We start from the raw sequence: 20,298 nt of genomic DNA on the forward strand, positions 1-20,298 counted from the left end.
GCTAAATATTTTTGCAACTATAATTAGGCAACAGCTGCTGCTCTTAAGTGGCAGACTGAAGAAAAGGGAATAGTATGTGGGCTCTTGCCAACACACTGAAAGTTGGCATTTTTCTCCCATAGTTGACTAGTTAAGCTTCCCGTATTAGTTAAACTGTCAAATAAATAAGCATAATATATTTGGCAGATTGTGAAAAACAATCCAAAGTAAAGCACAGAAACACATTTTAGTTGTTGCATGTAACCTGGAGGACTCATTCAGAAAAACCTAGAAAATGTAACAAAGTATTCTAAACTTCTTCACTTGATATAGCCTTCAAGCTTCAACAGTAGAAATTCTGCAGAGCTATTTGGAAGTTGTAGTTGTGGTATCACTGAATGGCATCTAGTTCCAAGATAGTTCCTTAAGGCACAGCGTGCAAGATGCTGAAGAGAACGAGGTTTGTTGATCATTTGTATAATGGATTCATAGAAAACTTGATGTTTCTGTAGAAAAGCATAAAGATCTTGTTTAAAGTCAATTCTGTGAACTCTGTTATCATAAATTAACTAATTAAAACTATTAGATGGATTGTAGAATTAAAACTTTATAGGACAGCAGGAGGCCATTTGGCCCATTGCATCTATGCAGAACCAGTAAAATTGATTAAATGTTTACTTGAATACCATTTTTCAGACTATCACTGCGCTTTCACATTTTTCCTTTACAAATAAGAGTTGATATCCTTTATCACGAGAGATATTATTAGTAAAATAAAATCCAGAATCTATGCAATCTCTTAAGTAAAAAACTATTTTAGCTTTTCACTTTGCAATTCCAATGTGAGTTGAGTCTATAGTTTTGAGGTTTGTACACACCCATTTTAGAGACACATGAAGACTACAAGGATCAACTGAGAGGAACGACACCAATTGATGAAATTAAATCTTTGTTCAATGGAAGAATCTAATTGGCCCAGTGAGGTCACTCTGACTCTCTGCATGAACAGTTTAGGTGGAGCTCCTTTCGCATTTTCACATGACCCTGTAAATTTTCTTCCTTTCAGTGTTTATCCAACTCCCTTTGCAAAGCCACTTTGACCATACTCTCAGGCAGTGCAGTACAGATCCTAACCACTTGTTGCAGAAATCAGTTTTTCCTCAAGTTGCTGGTGGTTCCTTTGACAATTACTTTAAATTGGTGTCCTCTCTGGCAATGCCTTCTGGCAATGGGAACAATTCCTCTCTATCTGCCCAACCTTAACCCCTCATGCTTTTAAACACCTCTGTCAAATCTCCTCTTGACCTCCTCTTCCCTAGGAAGAACAAGCCAATTTCTCAAACCTATTCAGTTAACTAAAACTCTCAACCTTGGAAACATTTTTAATGAATCTTTTCTGCATCCTCCCTCAGCCTTTACATCCTCCTGAAGTGTGGTGTATAGAATTTGACACAATATATCAGTCGACGTCAAATTAATGTTTTATAAAGGCAGATCAAAGCTTTCTTGCTTTTGCATTCCCAATATTTTGAAAGCCCAGATGGCAAATTTCTTTTAAAAACTTTCTCAATCTATGATCAGCTTCAACAATTCTACTCTCCAGAACTGTGTTCTTTATTTATACTGAGATCTTGATTTTTCACACTGAAATAAACCATTTCACACTTTCTTACATGACATAAATTTCACTCGCCACATGCTCATTCATTCCACCAGTCAGTAGGTTCTCTTGAAGTTCATCACTATTCTCCTCTATACGCTTTGGAAACTTGACAGCCCACAGGGAGCAGCTTAAAATATTCAAGAAATACAGTGGAAGATATTTCAACCATTCCATCAACTCTAAAGAATATGGATGTGGAATTAAGTACTATCACTATCACCAAAGAAGTAGTATGAGACAAACTAATGGGGTTAAAGGCAGATAAGTCCCCTGGCCCTGGTGGCTCACATCCTGGGATCCCCAAGGAGATAGCTACAGAGATAATGGTTGTAATTTTCCCAAAAAATCCTTGGATTCTGGAAAAGTACCAGAGGATTGAAAAACTGCAAATGTAACACTCCTCTTCAAAAAGGGAAGCAAAAAGTAAGTATCAATATGCCAATTAGTTTAACATCTGTTGTTGGAAAAGTATTGGAATCAATTGTTGAAGAAGTAATAGCAGAATATTTGGAAAATCATAACCTAATCAAACAGAGTCAGCATGGCTTGATGAAAGGGAAATCATCTCTGACTTGGGAGTGGCATGGTGGCTCAGTGATTAGTGCTGCTGCCTCACAGCACCAGGGACCCAGGTCTGATTCCATCCTCGGATGACCGTCTGTGTGGAGTTTACACATTCTTTCTGGGTCTGCATGGGTTTCCTCCAGGTGCACCAGTTTTCCCACAATCCAAAGATGTGCAGGTGGATTGTCCAGGCTAAATTGCCCTGTGAAGTCCAGGGTTGGGATATGCTGAATCTGGGTGGATGGTCTTTGGAGGTGCAGATTCTATGGGATGAATGGCCTCTACTGCATTGTAGGGATCCTATTATTTATTAGAGATTTTTGAGCAAGTCTCAACCAGGTTAGATAGAGGTGGTCCAGAAAATTTGTTATATTTGGACTACCTGAAAGTGTTCAACAAGGCCCCTCACAAAATGTTAGAAGAACAAGAGCCGATGCTGTTAGAGGCAGGATATTGACAAGAATAGAGAATTGGCTGATGGGCAGGAAATGGTGAATAGGGATAAGGAATGTTTTTCAGGCTGCTGTCCCGTAACCAGTGGTATTCCACAGGGATCAGTGCTGGAACCACAACTGTTTACATATATGTTGACTTGGAGGTGGGAAGTGAATGTATTGCAGCCAAATTTGTAGACGACACAAAAATATGTTGAAAGGCAGGTTGAGAAATGGATACAAACAATTTATAGAGATATTGAAAGGTTAAGTAAATGGGCAATGAGTTGACCAATAGGGTATCATGTGGGAAATGAGAAGTTGTTCATTTTGGAAGGAAGAACAAAAGAACAAAGTATCACTTAAATGGAGAAAAACTGTAACACAAAGGGATTTGTGCATGAAACACAGAAAGGTAGCACACAGGTGTAGCAGTTAATCAGGAAGGCGAATGGAATGTCAGCCTTTATTTCAAGAAAGCTGGAGTATAAGACTCGGAAAATTTTACTGCAACCGTACAAGGTGCTGGTGAGACAATATTTGAAGTATTATGAGCATTTTTGGTCCCCTTATCTAAGGAAAGATATCATTTCATTGGAAGCAGTTCAGAGAAGGTTCACTGGGATTATCTCTGGCATGGGGGGGTTGTTTTATGAGCAAAGGTGAAACAGGTTGGGATTCTACTCACTGGAGTTGAGAAGAGGTGACTTCATTGAAACATATAGGATGCTAAAAGTGCTTGATAGGGTAAATGTTTAGAGAATATTTCCCCTCATGGAAGAATCTCAGACTGGAGGTCCTAATCTCAAAATAAAGGGGCACCAATTTATGACTGAGATTAGAAGGAACCCTCTTAATGGATTATGACTCTTCCAAACTCCTTGCATCACAGTTATGGGGCAGAGTCCTTATGTATATTCAAGACAGAGATAGATGGTTTCTTGATCAGTAGGAAAACCAAGGAATACAGGAAAAGGGCAGGAAAGTGGACATTAGGAAGGTCACATCAGCCATGATCCTACTGAAAGGTGGAGCTGCCTTGAGGAGCTGAATGGCCGACTCCTATTTCTTATGGTCTCATGTTCTTGTCACCAGCAGTGCCTTTGCAAGATCCTCCAAATCAAGTGGAGGAAGGGAGTCCAACAGCGCTGTCTTCCCACAAGCCAATTTGTGCAGCATTTGAGTGGTAATCATTTCTACACCAGTTCTGTTGGATGAGACACGTCTGTCAAACACCTGACACCAGATTCCCAAAACAACTGCTCTGAGGAAAAAGAAGGAAGCATATGTCAGGTATAGACAGGATAGATCGAGTGAATCCTTAGAAGAGTACAAAGGAAGTAGGAGTATACTTAGGGGGAAATCAGGAGGGCAGAAAGGGGACATGAGATAGCTTTGGAAATAGAATTAAGGAAAATCCAAAGGGTTTTTACAAATACATTAAGGACAAAAGCATAATTAGGGAGAGAATAGGGCCCCTCAAAGATCAGCAAGGCAATCTTTGTGTGGAGCCACAGAAAATGGGGGAGATACTAAATGAATATTTTGCATCAGTATTGACTGTGGAAAAGGATATGGAAGATATAGACTGTAGGGAAATAGATGGTGACATCTTGCAAAATGTCCATATTACAGAGGAGGAAGTGCTGGATGCCTTGAAACAGTTAAAGGTGGATAAATCCCCAGGAGCTGATCAGGTGTACCCAAGAACTCTGTAGGAAGCTAAAAAAGTGATTGCTGGGGCTCTTGCTGAGATATTTGTATCATCGATAGTCACAGGTGAGGTGCCGGAAGATTGGAGATTGGCAAACATGGTGTTTAAGAAGGTGGTAAAGACAAGCCAGGGAACTACAGACTGGTGAACCTGACCTCAGTGGTGGAGGGAATCCTGAGAGACAGGATGAACATGTACTTGGAAAGGCAAGGACTGATTTGGGATAATCAACATGGCTTTGTGCATGGGAAATCATGTCTCACAAACTTGATTGAGTTTTTTGAAGTAGTAACAAAGAAGATTGATGAGGGCAGAGCAGTAGATGTGATCCATATGGATTTCAGTAAGGCGTTCGACTAGGTTCCCCATGGGAGACTGATTAGCAAGGTTAGATCTCATGAAATACAGGGAGAACTAGCCATTTGGATACAGAACTGGCTCAAAGGTAGAAGACAGAGGGTGGTGGTGGAGGGTTGTTTTTCAGACAGGAGGCCTGTGACCAGTGGAGTGCCACAAGGATCGGTGCTGGGCCCTCTACTTTTTGTCATTTACATAAATGATTTGGATGCGAGCATAAGCGGTACAGTTAGTAAGTTTGCAGACGACATCAAAATTGGAAGTGTAGTGGACAGCGAAGAGGGTAACCAATGGGCTGAGAAGTGGCAGATGGAGTTTAATTCAGATAAATGCGAGGTGCTGCATTTTGGGAAAGCAAATCTTAGCAGGATTTATACATTTAATGGTAAGGTCCTAGGGAGTGTTCCTGAACAAAGAGACCTTGGAGAGCAAGTTCATAGCTCCTTGAAAGTGGAGTCGCAGGTAGATAGGATAGTGAAGAAGGAGTTTGGTATGCTTTCCTTTATTGGTCAGAGTATTGAGTACAGGAGTTGGGAGGTCATGTTGCAGCTGTACAGGACATTGGTTAGGCCACTGTTGGAATATTGCATGCAATCTGGTCTCCTTCCTATCGGAAAGATGTTGTGAAACTTGAAAGGGTTCAGAAAAGATTTGCAAGTTTGCTGCCAAGGTTGGAGGATCTGAGCCATAGGGAGAGGTTGAATAGGCTGGGGCTGTTTTCCCTGGAGCGTCAGAGGCTGAGGGGTGACCTTATAGAGGTTTACAAAATTCTGAGGGGCATGGAGAGGATAAATAGACAAAGTCTTTTCCCTGGGGTCAAGGAGTCCAGAACTAGAGGGCATAGGTTTAGGGTGAGAGGGGAAAGACATAAAAGAGACCTAAGGGGCAACGTTTTCACGCAGAGGGTGGTACGTTTATGGAATGAGCTGCCAGAGGATGTGGTGGAGGCTGGTACAATTGCAACATTTAACAGGCATTAGGATGGATACGTGAATAGGAAGGGTTTGGAGGGATATGGGCTGGGTGCTGACAGGTGGGACTAGATTGGGTTGGGATATCTGGTCGGTATGGATGGGTTGGACCGAAGGGTCTGTTTTCATGCCGTACATCTCTATGACTCTATGAGAAATCAAACATGCTGGAGAAACTCAGCAGGTCTTGCTGCATCTGTGGAGAGAGAAACACAGTTAATGTATCGTGTCTGATATGACTCTTTGGAACTGAAAAATTCTGGGAAATGTTGACAAAGAGGGAGGAAGAGTGAGTGGGAAGGATGGATGCTCAGAGTAAACAACAAAATGAATGTTAATGGTGGTAGAAGCAATGATGGAGATATAAAATAGATGTTAATAATAGGTGTGAAAAGGAGAAAATATGTTCACTCTGCCGATCACTCTGCCAAAAGGAGAGAAATCCAGAATAAAAAGCGATCTGACCACTGTTGATATCGTGAAAACCAATCTGGCTCACTAATGCCCATTAGGGAAGATAATCTGTCATCCTTAGCTGGTCTGGCCTGCATATGACTCCAGACTCACAGCAATATGATTGACTCTTAGCTGCCTCTGGACAACTAGCAATAAGCTATAAATGCTGATATAGCCAGAAATACCCAAATCTCCTGAATAAATAAAAACAAATGTTGCCACTGAATTTTTCACTGGTCCATGTCTTTGGCTGAATGTTTGCCTTTTATTAGTTATATTTGGCTCCTCTCTCATTCAGTCAACACTTAAAGTTTAAGAGTCTTTGTGGCACATGGAATATGATTATTTGATTGCAGAAGTTACCTCCAGCTATTCATCTGTAATTTGTGTTTTGACAAATTTTGCAATCTAATGGTTGATATATGTGATGCTACCCCCAAATTTAAAAGGCATGGCTTTTTTCATTCCACACGCGAACCAATCTCAGTATAAAAGAGTTGACCCTTGAAGTCAATTTACAAGGATGCCTTCCTTGAAGAAGCTCTCTTCCTCCCTCTACAAGGATTTCAGTGAGTCCCTCTCTCACTGCACCCCCCAGGTCATCTCCTCTGCACAGCACCATCAAACCCGCAGACAAGGGAGGCGCGGTGGTAGTTTGGCGCACTGACCTGTATTATCTTAGCCTGCTTGGCTCTCTCTCTCTCTTATTCCTGATGAAGGGCTTATGCTCGAAACGTCGAATTCTCTATTCCTGAGATGCTGCCTGACCTGCTGTGCTTTGACCAGCAACACATTTGCAGCTGTGATCTCCAGCATCTGCAGACCTCATTTTTTTACTCGAAGATTTTAACCTACTGCGAATCCTCTTACAAGGATGCCTTCCTTGAAGAAGCTCTCTTCCTCCCTCTACAAGGATTTCAGTGAGTCCCTCTCTCACTGCACCCCCCAGGTCATCTCCTCTGCACAGCACCATCAAACCCGCAGACAAGGGAGGTGCGGTGGTAGTTTGGCGCACTGACCTGTATTATCTTAGCCTGCTTGGCTCTCTCTCTCTCTTATTCCTGATGAAGGGCTTATGCTCGAAACGTCGAATTCTCTATTCCTGAGATGCTGCCTGACCTGCTGTGCTTTGACCAGCAACACATTTGCAGCTGTGATCTCCAGCATCTGCAGACCTCATTTTTTACTCGAAGATTTTAACCTACTGCGAATCCTCTTACAAGGATGCCTTCCTTGAAGAAGCTCTCTTCCTCCCTCTACAAGGATTTCAGTGAGTCCCTCTCTCACTGCACCCCCCAGGTCATCTCCTCTGCACAGCACCATCAAACCCGCAGACAAGGGAGGCGCGGTGGTAGTTTGGCCCACTGACCTGTATTATCTTAGCCTGCTTGGCTCTCTCTCTCTCTTATTCCTGATGAAGGGCTTATGCTCGAAACGTCGAATTCTCTATTCCTGAGATGCTGCCTGACCTGCTGTGCTTTGACCAGCAACACATTTGCAGCTTGAAGTCAATAGTTCGGATATTTATTATACATCTGACCCTTACAAAGCCTGTTTATTCCCTGCATTCAGAATCCTCCATTTAGGATAGGTCAAGTACAACAGTACTAATCTGAGGAATTAAACCATTCATTTAAGTATTTTTTAGTTTAAATAAAGTATATCAGAAAGGATACTATCAGCATCAGCAGTGATGACAATACTTCCACTGTAAATGTTCTCTTATGAGTTTATCATTGACATAAAATAGTTACATTTAGTGCTTTATTCTCAATGATTAAAAAATATGTTTGCTTCACCAATCTCCAGTACTAACTGTAGAATGTGTAGAGATTGCTAATTAAGGTATCATTCTACTGCACGTACCTGCCATACATCAAGGGGTACCGACTCAATCCAAGAGTCACAAAGTGGAATAACCTCATAGGTATTTAACAGAGCTTCCATTGTCCGTGGAGACACTGCACATTGTTTAAGCATCTAAAAAGTACACAAATTGTGCATCATTACATTTGATCTGAACTGCTGATTATCATATAAACATTAAACCCAATGGAAGAAATACTAGAGGTTCAAGCATTACGGCTTTATGACAAATTGTAGAAGTATGGTGAGGGCTAAATGAAGAACTGAACCGTACACAGACTAAGAAACTCCCAGGTTTCATTCCAGACCAATATTGAGTGAAATGATCTTAGCAAGAGGATTCGCAGTAGGTTAAAATCTTCGAGTAAAAAGTGAGGTCTGCAGATGCTGGAGATCAGAGCTGAAAATGTGTTGCTGGTTAAAGTACAGCAGGTCAGGCAGCATCCAAGGAACAGGAAATTCGACGTTTCGGGCCAGAGCCCTTCATCAGGAATCTTCATCAGCCCTTCATCAGCCATTCCTGATGAAGGGCTCTGGCCCGAAACGTCAAATTTCCTGTTCCTTGGATGCTGCCTGACCTGCTGTGCTTTAACCAGCAACACATTTTCAGCTGAAATGATCTTAGTCAATGAGGGAGCAGGAGAATCACAAATTAAAGTGTAGAGAGGGAGAATATCAGTGTGAGTTTGACCCAACAATATTGATTCGAAATGTTATGTATGGATATCAGGTGAGGACTGGATTGAGTGTATGTTAGGTGGTTTAATAATCAGCAACACTTTATGAGGTTTAGGCATGGATAATAGCAACATTGAGAAGATACAAAAGTGCAATCATAGAGTCATAGAGTTGCACAGACCAGAAACAGACCCTTCGGTCCAACTTGTCCATGCCGACCAGATATCCCAACCCAATCTAGTCCCACCTGCTAGAAATTGGCCCATATCCCTCTAAACCCTTCCTATTCATATACCCATCCAGGTGTCTTTTAAATGTTGCAATTGTACCAGCCTCCACCACTTCCTCAGGCAGCTCATTCTATACACGTACCCTTAGGTCTCTTTTATATCTTTTTCCTCTCACAATCAGTCAACAGCAACAATAGCAAGCAAAAGGCCAACAAGCTAAGGCACTCACAGTACAGGTGATAGTTTATAACATAGATAGAAGACTGGCTATCTGACAGAAAATAAAACAGTTTGCATAAACGGGGTTCTTTTCACATTGACAAATGTGACAGCTGGGATCTGCAGGAGTCTCTGCTAGGACCTCAACTTTTTTATCATTTATATCAGTGACTTGAATGAGAGGAGCCAAGGCATGGTAGCTAAATGACACAAAGATAGTTAGGAAAGTATGCTGCAAACATAACATAATGAGGTTGCATACAATATAGACAGGTCAGGTGAGTGGGTAAAATTTGGGCAGATGGAAATATAATATGGGAAAATATGAAGTACTTCACTTTGACAGGAAGAATTTAGAAAAGCATTATTTAAATGGAGAATAACTGAACTGGGGCAATGTTCTAGAAAGGTCGAGGTGCTCCAGTGCATGAGTCATAATGAAGTTAGTTTGTAGGTACAGCAGGTAATTAAGACCATGGAATACTATTCTTCATTACAGGAAGAAATGAATATAAAAATAAAGGTGTTTTGTTTCAATTATATCAAGCCTTGGTGAGACTACAATTTTGTTCTCATTTAAGGAAGGATGTAAGTACATTGTAGGAGATTCAGGTTTATTATGAGGAAATGAGTAAGTTGTCTTATAAAGAAAGGTTTGATAGACAGGGCTTGTTCAACTCTGGGGTTCAGAACAGTGAAGAGTGATCTGACTGAAATATAAAAGATTCTGAATGGTCTTGACAAGATAGATATGGAGGAGATGTTTCCTCTTGTAAGGGAGTCCAGGACTAAAGTGTACCATTTTAAAATTAGAGTCACCCTTTCAGAATAGAGATGAGGAGATTTTTGTCTCTTCGAACGCTGTGAGATTTTGAAACTCTCTGCTTCAGAACACAGGAGAGGCAGGGTCCTTGAATATTTTTAAGGTGGAGTTTTGATAGATTCTGAAATAAAGACAGTAAACTCAGTAGCATTTGTGGACAGAGGAAAACAGAGTTAAGTTTTGAGTCCCATAACTCTTCTTTGGAACTAGGTTTGTGTTAGGAAAAGAAATCAAAGGATATCATGGTTGATGGGAATGTGTGATTCGTAACACTAACAAAACACTAACACCACCTTACTGAATGGCAGAGCAGGCTCAACTGGCTAAATAGCCTATTTCTACTCCCAATTTGCAAGTTCATAAAACCCTTTAGGAGAACAGGAGAGGAAAAAGTCACAAAAGGAAAACTTTCACTGATATATTTGACAAGCAATCACACCAATATTTCAGCACTAGTCAAATACCATGGGGCTAGCTATCACATTTAGCTTACCAGGCACAAAATTCAAGGGATTGTAAATAACACATTTTTAAACACTACTTAATATTATTCTGGGTGGTCTATAAAACTAAAGTCACACTTGTTCTTGCGGGTTTGTGGACAGCTACATTCAGACTAGTATCCCCTGTGCATGTTACTTCTCAGCCCAAAAACTGTTTAACAGCTCCATGACACAGCTTCACATCACACATTAATTGCAAAGTCAGAATACCTTTGGGTCAACAGGACCTGCACCATAGTTCAACAGATCTACAACAATTCGTTCAGGATGCTGTTCCAAGTAATCTTCAACAGCTTGTAAAATGCAGTCCATTGGGGTGTAGCCAGCACTGTTCTTGGCATTTACAGAGGCACCATGCAACAACAAAAGCTCGACAATATCGGGGTGCCCGTTCCCACAGGCATTGTGGAGTGGTGTGTGATTTTTTTTCCCAGCAGTTTTCACATTGGCTCCCCAATTAATCAACATTTTACAGACTTTGTAATATCTGCCAAAAGCCTCAGGCTTGTCAGCATAGGAGCACGCAGCATTTAGAGCAGTTTCGCCTTCTCGGTTCTTCTTGTGACTGTGAGCACAATAGTTCAGGTAAAGGTCCACATGTTTGTCTAAGCCATGCTTTGCAGCTATATGAAGTGGTGTATTCTCTCTGTCTTTGGTCTGCAGATTAACTCTGGCATTGTGTTCCAACAGGAGCTTAGCACATCTGAAATGCACATGGAGAATTAGATGATACATATCAAAAGCATTTCTTCAATTTCGAGAATGTTCTTTTACTGTCCCTGATGTTGGTGTTATATACTGAATCACAAAACCATACAGTACAGAATAAGCCCTTTGACCTATTGAATCTGCACTGACAAAAAGTAATCTAAATCTATACTAATGGCACTTTCCTGCAGTTACCCCATAGCCTTGAATGTTATGACATTTCATATCATCATCCAAGTATTTTTAACCCTTTTAACCTCTGCTTCCAGGCAGCGCACTCCAGATTCCCACCAGCCTCTGGGTGAAAAATGTTTGCCTGAAATCCTCATATATATTCATAGATATTTATACTTATTTAGCTCTGATTTTCAGGGCAAGAATAAGGGGAAAGTATTAAAAGTTACGCATGATCATTGATGTTGTTTATTGCATTTGATATGTTTCGCTATTTTTCTATTCATTCACAAGATGTAGGCGACATGTTTATTGCCTATTCCCTGATAGCTTGTTAGGCCATTTCCGAGGGCAGTTCAGAGTCAGCCACTGGCCTGAAGTCCCAAACCAAGTAAGGACAAAGATTTTCTTCCCTAAAATGACAATATAATGAACTACTTAGTATTAGTTACTGATGCTAGCTCTTTATTCCTGATTTATTTAATTGACAGAATCTTCAGTACAGTGGAAGTACGTACAACCACACAAATTCAAAGCAGAAGCAACCCCTCTAATCTTCTCCACCATTCAACATGATCATGGTTGATCTGATTGTGGCCTCAAATTCATATTCCCGCATACCCGCAATAACCTTTAACTCCAGCTTGGTCATAAATCTATCTACCTCAGCTGTGAAAGCATTCAATTACACAGCTTCCATCACTCTCTGGTGAAGAAGGTTTCAAAGATTCTTGGTCTTCTCAGAGAAAAATAGACTCCTCCTTTCCTCTATATTAAGTGGAAAACAGTTTACTTCTAAACTGTGTCCCCTAGAATAGTCATGTCTCTGCTCATTAGTTCAGCCCCTTTGATTGCTCATTCAGTGACATGAATCAGAAGCAGGTGCCATTTCATATATGCACTCATTCTACAATTTCTAACTTAAATTCATTAAAAAAAACTTGAAATGAGAACACTTGACAAAGACAATTCACCATCTAAATTTAAATTTTCCTCAGCTGCCTGAAATTGGGCATGTTGCAGAAGGATGCAGAAGAAACCGTACAGCAATGTGGAGGATAATAGCAATGGGTAGTCTCACTGCATCTCCAACCACTGATCACAGTACAGTTCAGATTTATTTTACACACATTCTGCCCTCTGTATCCTAAATAAGATGAAAGATGAGCAGGTAAAGAGACACTAGTGTCAGCTTGACTCAGTAATAGTATTCTTACTTCTGTGGTGCAGGACTTGAGCACAGACTCTAGACTGGCACTTGTGTGCAACACTGAAGGATGGCCTCATCGTTATAAATGCCAGATACTGAATGGAAGGCCTATGGCTGTTCAGATTATGCAAAAGTTCTTCTAGCAGTCTTCAGTGAAGAGGCAGCAAGTCCCTCTAGTGACATAATAAAGTTATTCCTCAACCACCAAACAAAAATGTAATCAGTTGACTCATTTGCTAGACCTTGGTCAATGGAAATTTATTCCATGTTTAAATATTAATCAACAGTGACTGTACTTTAACAATTATTCATTAGCTGTGAAACACATTGGAATGTCCTGAGGCATTTAAAATAAAAGTGAACTATTGTCCTTGCTACCTCATTGACCTTATTGCCAGACGTGAAATAATATGGAATAGCAATCCAGTTGATTAGTGCAGCAACATCCTCTTCCTCACCTTTCCAAGGAATCACCTTATTCAATTTTACTTCATACTCAAGCTGCTTTGATTGAGGTCAGATATGGCATGAGGAAGTATTGGGTAAAGTGCATCGTAGTGTTTAATGGCAACTTTCATGCAACAGTAGTGCACATTTTGATATCTATACATGTATTTTACTGATGTGGACTTGGACCTATGTTTATATTTGCTATAAAAATACAGTTAAAGAGTTAATATCATCTCTGTTACTTGGTTTCCTAACATTGGGATATATGTATACATAGAAACATTATACTGTGCATTTCTCGAATGTCCTGAGTTCTACATCTAAGCACAGAGAAAAAAGAGCTCTTTGCGCTAGCGATCAGCTGCAATATAACAATGTGTAACCAAGAAACATACTTACAGAAAGGTCTGGGGACTGGTGCACAGGTGCAAAGGAGCATACCCATCTTCAGAGATTGCATTGGGATTAGCACCAATACTGAGCAAAAGTTGGACGCATTCAGTGTGGCCATTGGCGCAGGCAGTATGCAAGGCAGTTGCTCCTCCAGGGGAAGCATTTACATCAGCACCATGTCCCAACAGGTGTTTCACACAAGCTGTATGTCCTCGCTCTGCAGTAATATGAAGTGCAGATGTCTGCTTCTGTTTGGAGATCAGTGACCAAAGATCTGCAATACAAAAATAGATCATATGACCATTAAAATGCATTGCAAAGCATATCTGGTAAGGCCTCAAACGGGTGTATAATACTGCAACTTTATTAAATTGACCATGACTAAAAGAAATTGTTTGACTGAAGAAGCCTTCTGAATGTAGGACAGAGCAAAATTAAGCCTACATCAATCAGTAAAAGTTCACAACAAAAGTTATTCTAGGAATAGTATGATGACTGCAAGGTGGAGTTAAATTTGAAGACGTGTTGTAAATTTATTATAGCAGGAATTCAATTTTATTGTTCTCAGAATTGTAAATATAATAGAAATCATATAACCTATTGACTCGTCCTCTAGTCTAGAATGGTGTTGGTCAAAAAATCTACCTTCCTGCTCTCCAGAGCTCTTTTCCCTTTTATTACTAAATTGAAACTTTGTCTTCACTTTGTAATAACTGATGTTTTCCCAAAACAATTGCAAAAGCACCCACTCACTTCGCTTTTAACTTCAGCCAGATTCTGTGTGCAAACCAATCAGGTAAGAAAGACTTTTGCTAAAAATGCACCTCCTACAGCCATTGAAGAACTTTTGAAATATAGTCAGCTTTATTAATATAGGGAAACATGGAAACATAATTGTTTATTCCAAGTTCCTGCCCTGAGGTAAGTACCAGATAATCTGGTTTTTGTTTGGTTGAAGGATGTATAATAGTGAATAATTTAGCAGAGGGACCTATTGTGGCCCATCAAGTCTATACCAGCCCTTTCAAAGAGCAACATTTTTAATACACTTCCCTATTCTTTCTCTGCAGTTTTGTCTTTCAAATACTTAACAAGCAATGAAAGTGGGAGAATTTCATTTCTCTTCTTCAGCTAATGCAAGAGGTTATTTTATACTTTCCTGTGAGGACAGACAGAAGCAAAAGACAGAATCTCCATTATAATGCACAGAGCTGTCATCCATATTATTTGCTCCAGTCCCCAGACTAAGACATTTACCTGTGTGTTTTGACTGAAGCATGGGATCTCGATGTTGTGGCCATTTCAGAGACATGGCTAGAGGAGGGACAGGAATGGTTGTTGCAGATTCCAGGATTTTAGATGTTTCAGTAAGAACAGAGAAGATGATAAAAGGTGAGGTGGGGATGTGGCATTGTCCATCAAGGGTAGCATTACAGCACCTGAGATAACACTTGAGAACTCATCCACTGAGGTAGTTTGGGCTGAGGTTAGAAACAGGAAAGGTGAGGTCACCCTGTTGGGAGTTTTCTATAGGCCTCTGAATTGTTCCAGGGATGTAAAGGAAAGGATAGCAAAGATGATTTCGATAGGAGCGAGAATAACAGGGTAATTGTTATGGGGGTCTTTAACATCTCCAATATTGACTGGGAAAACTATAGTTCAAGTAGTTTAGATGGGTCAGTTTTTGTTCAATGTGTGCAGGAGGGTTTTCTGACACAGTAAGTAGATAGACCAAAAAGAGGCAATGCCATATTGGATTTGGTAATGGGGAATGAACCTGGCCAGGTGTTAGATTTGGAGGTAGGCGAGCACTTTGGCAATAGTGACCATAATTTGGTTATGTTTACAATAGAAATGGGCAGGGATAGGTATATACCTCAGGGAAAGAAGTATAACTGGGGGAAAGGCAATAATGATGCGATAAGGCAAGATTTAGGATGCATAGGATGGGGAAGGAAACTGCACAGGATGGACACTTGAAATGTGGAGCTCAATCAAGGAACAGCTACGCGGGTCCTTGATTAGTATATACCTATCAGGCAGGGAGATAGTTGTCGAGAGAGGAAGCCAAGGTTTACTAAAGACGTTGAAGCTCTTGTTAAGAGGAAGAATAAGGCTTATGTGAGGATGAGGTGTGAAGGTTCAGTTAGGGGGCTGAGAATTATAAGTTAGCCAGAAAAGATCTAAAGAGAGGGCTAAGAAGAGCCAGGAGAGGACATGAAAAGCTGTTGGTGGATAGGATCAGGGAAAACCAAGGCCTTCTATAGGTATATCAGGAATAAAAGAATGACTGGAGTAAGATTAGGGTCAATCAAAGATAGTAGTGGGAAGTTGTGTGTGGAATCTGAGGACATTGGGGAAGCATGTAATGAATACTTTTTGTCAGTATTCACATTGGAAAAGACAATGTTAGTGAGAATACGGAGGTACAGGCTACTAGATTAGATGGAATTGAGATAGACAAAGATGAGGATTTAGCAATTTTGGAAGATCTGAAAATAGATAACACCCCTGGGCTGGATGAGATTTATCCTCAGATTCTCAGGGAAGCTAGGGAGGAGATTGCACAGCCTTTAGCTTTGGTCTTTATGTCATCATTGTTGACAGGTGTAGTGCCAGAAGACTGAAGTTGTTCCTTTGTTTAAGAAGGGGAGTAGGGACAATCCTGGTAATTATAGGCCAGTGAGCCTTACTTCGGTTGTGAGTAAGGTGTTGGAAAATATTCTAAGAGATAGGATTTATAATCATCTGGAAAGGAATAATTTAATTAGGGATAATCAACACAATTTTGTGAAGGGTAGGTCGTGCCTCACTAACCTTGTTGAGTTATTTGAGAAGGTGACAAAACAGGTGGATGAAGGTAAAGTGGTTGATGTGGTGTATATGGATTTCAGTAAGGTGTTTGATAAGGTTCTACACAGTAGGCTATTGCACAAAATGCGGAGTTTTGAAATTAAGGTGATTTAGCGGTTTGGATCAGAAATTGGCTAGCTGAATGAAGACAGAGGGTGGTGGTTGATGGGAAAAATTAATCCTTGTATGGTACCACAAGAATTTGTTTTGGGGCCACTGCTGTTTGTCATTTTTATAAATGATCTGGTTGTGGACATAGAAGGATGTGTTAGTAAATTAGTGGATGACACTAAGGTAGGCAGAGTTGTGGATAGTGCCAAAGGATGTTGTGGGTTACAGAGGGACATAGATAAGTTGCAGAGCTGGACTGAGAAGTGGTAAATGGAGTTTAACGCGGAAACATGTGAGATACTTTGCTTCGGAAGAAGTAACAGGAATGCAGAGTACTGGGCTAATAGTAAAATTCTTTGCAGTGTAGATGAACAAGTGATCTCAGTGTTCAGGTGCATAAATCCCTGAAAGTTGCCACCCAAGTTTATAGAGTTGTTAAGAAGCTGTGTGATGTGTTGGTATTTATTGGTATGGGGGTTGAGTTTTGGAGCCACGAGGTCATGCTTCAGATGTACAAGACATTGATAAGGCCACACCTGGAGTATTGCATATAGTTCTGATCACCGCAATACAGGAAGGATGTGGAAACTTTGGAAGGGGTTCAGAGGAGATTTACTCGGACGTTGCCTGATATGGAAGGAAGGTCTTATGAGGAAAGGCTGAGGGACTTGAGGCTGTTTTCATTGGAGAGAAGAGGGTTGACAGGTGACTTAATCGAGACGTATAAGATAATCAGAGGGTTAGATAGGATGGACAGTGACAGTCTTTTTCCTCAGATGGTGAAGGCTAACACGAGGGCATTAAATTGTGGGGTGATAGATTTAAGACAGATATCAGAGTAGTTTCTTTACTCAGAGAGTAGTAAGGACGTAGAATGGCCTGCCTGCAACAGTAGCACATTCACTGATATAAAGGGCATTAAAATGGGCATTGGACATATGGATAATAATGGAATGGTGTAGGTTAGATAGGCATCAAATTAATTTCATAGGTTGGTGAAACATGGAAGGCCGAAGGGCCTGTTCTGCGCTGTAATGTTCTATGTTCTATGTACACTACAACTAAGCCCAAGGTTGGTTATCATGGTTACTGGATTTGAAACTAAAACTCATTACATTGCTGATTTTGTTACATTCCAGAAAACCAGGTGGGGAGGGAATAGAGCTCAAACCAACCCTTATAAACTCTTCAAAGCATTTATTGACAATGTTCCACATTACAAACATACACTTCCTCACCAAAACAATCATAGGTTCAACTGGTTTATATTTACCAGGGTGCATGTGAATCCCCAGTTCATGTTCACCGTTTAAGTACAATTGAACACAATTAATATACAATAAATATTTATCTCACAACATGGAAGCCTAAAATAACAATGATCCTTCTTCCTTTTGTCCAGGGTCTGCATCTTGATGCCTAATGCCCAGTCATACAAAACTGCAGCAGTGAAACTCAACATTGGAACCCTTCAACTGGAGCAAAATATAAAAAAATTATTTGAAATCATAAACTCAATCAAAGCCTCAACCCCTCCTTCCTCACAGAATATGCATGACCAGTCTGTTCTACCAACACATTAATGAATAAACATCCAGTACTTCCCATTAGAATATCTACTGGTCATTGATATGATTAATATGAATGACACTACTGTCAGTAACAGCCAAGCAATTCTAATGGAAGATGCTCTTTACTCTCTGAAGGGCTGCTTCCCTGTACTTATTAGCTATATAGTTAAAAATGAGTTTGAACAGACAAGGTTTTCCACAGGGAATACAAATTTGGTTTGATATTGGAATATTCTTGTCTCTTGTCACTTAACAGTATGTTTTGTTGGATGATTTGGAGATGCCGGTGTTAGACTGGGGTGTACAAAATTAAAAATCCTCCACAATCACCTGATGAAGGAGCAGTACTCCAAAAGCTAGTGCTTTCAATTAAATCTGATGGACTATAACCTGGTGTTGTGTGATTTTTAACTTTGTTTTGTAGGAAGCTATGATTGGCAGATAACTGGCAGGTTTGAACATTCCAAAAGGCTACAGCTTCTAAAATCCTGCCATGAATTTTGCATTTTGTCTATTGTGCAGAAAGAATAATACATCCAAGCAAAAACCAACACCCCGGATTCCATCTGCAGAACAGACCCTGGGCAAGGATGATCCTCAGGGTGCCAAGTGTGAGTATTTAACTTTGTTAATAGAATGATAAATACCCTGCAGTTAAAGTTAAATGGTAAGCAGGAATTGTGAACTAATTAGTCAGTTGCATTCATATGTATAGAAAGCAGACTCTCATAACACAGTGGTAATACCCTTGAACATAGGAGAGTCCCCAGATTCAAGTCTCATTTGCAACAGAGGTGTGTAATAAAAGCCCTGAACAGACTGATTAGGAAATATCAATAAGACAATTCTCATGTTCAAAATCCATCTGCCCCAGAGGTGTGTCATAACACACCTGAACTGATTGATAAAAATATCTTTAACTACAGCCTGCAAACCCAGCTTGATCTGGGACTGAATGCATGCATTTTGTGGGTAAGAAAGTATAAAGCAGAATCTAATAGTGGTAGTTGGTTGCAATAACCATCCCACAAGAATATGTATGTCTGGACTTTGTCTACAAGTATTTATTGTATGGTATACAACATTGAGATAGAAAGACATTTTCTGTCTAAAAATAAGCACAGATGACAAAACTCATCTTTCAAATTAGATACTGTTAAGATTTTTACCACAGAAATTTCCCCTTAACATGTCAAAACTTGTAAAAATATGGAAGAATAGGTGTTTCAAAAAATGCAATAAGGTAGGTAAAGAAAAGTTATTTCCTTTGGCAGTGGCATTTTAGAAGAGTGGGCACATTCTTCAATCAGATCCACAGCAATTAGGAGTGAAAGTCTGACACATTTTTCCCCACACAAAACCAATGAAAATCCAGAACTCATTTTTCTATTCCAATATAAAATTCCCTCTTTTTCAATAAGGTTACAGATGCTGGGTTGATTGGAAATTTGAAAACTGATCATTTTTTAAAATGATATTTTTAAGATGAGGATGTTCTTTTTGCATAAGGAAGGGGGATTTGCTGGGTCTGATTTGGGGAAATGAAATGGAAATGAAGTATCAGAGGGGAATGACTTAGGAGATAGTGATCATAGTATCAAAAGGGTTTGGTTAGATATGAGAAAGAACAAGGAGCAATTCACAATAAAAATAATTAGCAGAGCGCCAAATTCAAAATATCAGAGCAGATCTGGACCAGTTAATTTATAATCAAATATTGGCTGGCAACTATACAATAGGTTACCTTTAAGTTGGGTTCAGCCAGTGTACACTTCCATAAGGGAGAATGGATAACAGAGTAGAACCAAATAAAGCCAAACAAAAATACATATGACAGGTGAAAAGGAAGCAGGAACAACAAATAGAGAAAATTAGAAGAGACTGGAAGCAAATATAAAAAAGGAAATCAAAAGTCTTCGATAGGCTTATAAGTTGTAAAAGGGTGATAAAAATAACAGTAGTCAATTAGGTTGTAAAAAGGGATTTGTGCACAGAGGGAGTAAAATTCTAAATGAACATTTTGTATCTGCCTTTTACCAAGTAAGGAGATGCTTTCAAAATCATTGTGAAATAGGAGGTAACTGAGACACTGGGAGAGCCAAACATTAGAAACATTTGATTATATCTAAAGCAGCTAAGTCCTGAGAACTGGATTAGATTCATCCAAAGATACCTCAAGAAGTAACGGGTCTGGCCATATTATACCAGCCTCTTTGGAATGTAGAGATAGTGACCACTGTAAATGTAACTTTCCTATTCAAGAAATGTGTGCAAGAATAAGCTTAGCAATGGTATAGCAGACAATTTAATCTTTGGTGGGAAGGGTTTATGAGGTGGCAATCGAGGAGAAAATTAAATCATTCCAATAAAC

General features: G+C 39.9%; 1 protein-coding gene across 1 annotated transcript in view; it reads right to left on the reverse strand.

The window, feature by feature from the left end:
* The window catches only part of asb16 (ankyrin repeat and SOCS box containing 16), a 28,147-nt gene continuing 7,849 nt past the window's right edge, over window positions 1–20,298 (reverse strand). Inside the window, exons 2-5 of the mRNA XM_060848791.1 lie at window positions 13,399–13,666; window positions 10,668–11,160; window positions 8,005–8,118; window positions 1–485 (exon numbers count right to left, since the gene is read on the reverse strand). Of these exons, the coding sequence (XP_060704774.1) occupies window positions 300–485; window positions 8,005–8,118; window positions 10,668–11,160; window positions 13,399–13,666 (1,061 nt within the window). The 3' untranslated portion in view covers window positions 1–299. The remainder of the gene's footprint in view (window positions 486–8,004; window positions 8,119–10,667; window positions 11,161–13,398; window positions 13,667–20,298) is intronic.

This window comes from Hemiscyllium ocellatum, chromosome 32, assembly GCF_020745735.1.
Source record: "Hemiscyllium ocellatum isolate sHemOce1 chromosome 32, sHemOce1.pat.X.cur, whole genome shotgun sequence".
Classification (NCBI taxonomy): Eukaryota; Metazoa; Chordata; class Chondrichthyes; order Orectolobiformes; family Hemiscylliidae; genus Hemiscyllium; species Hemiscyllium ocellatum.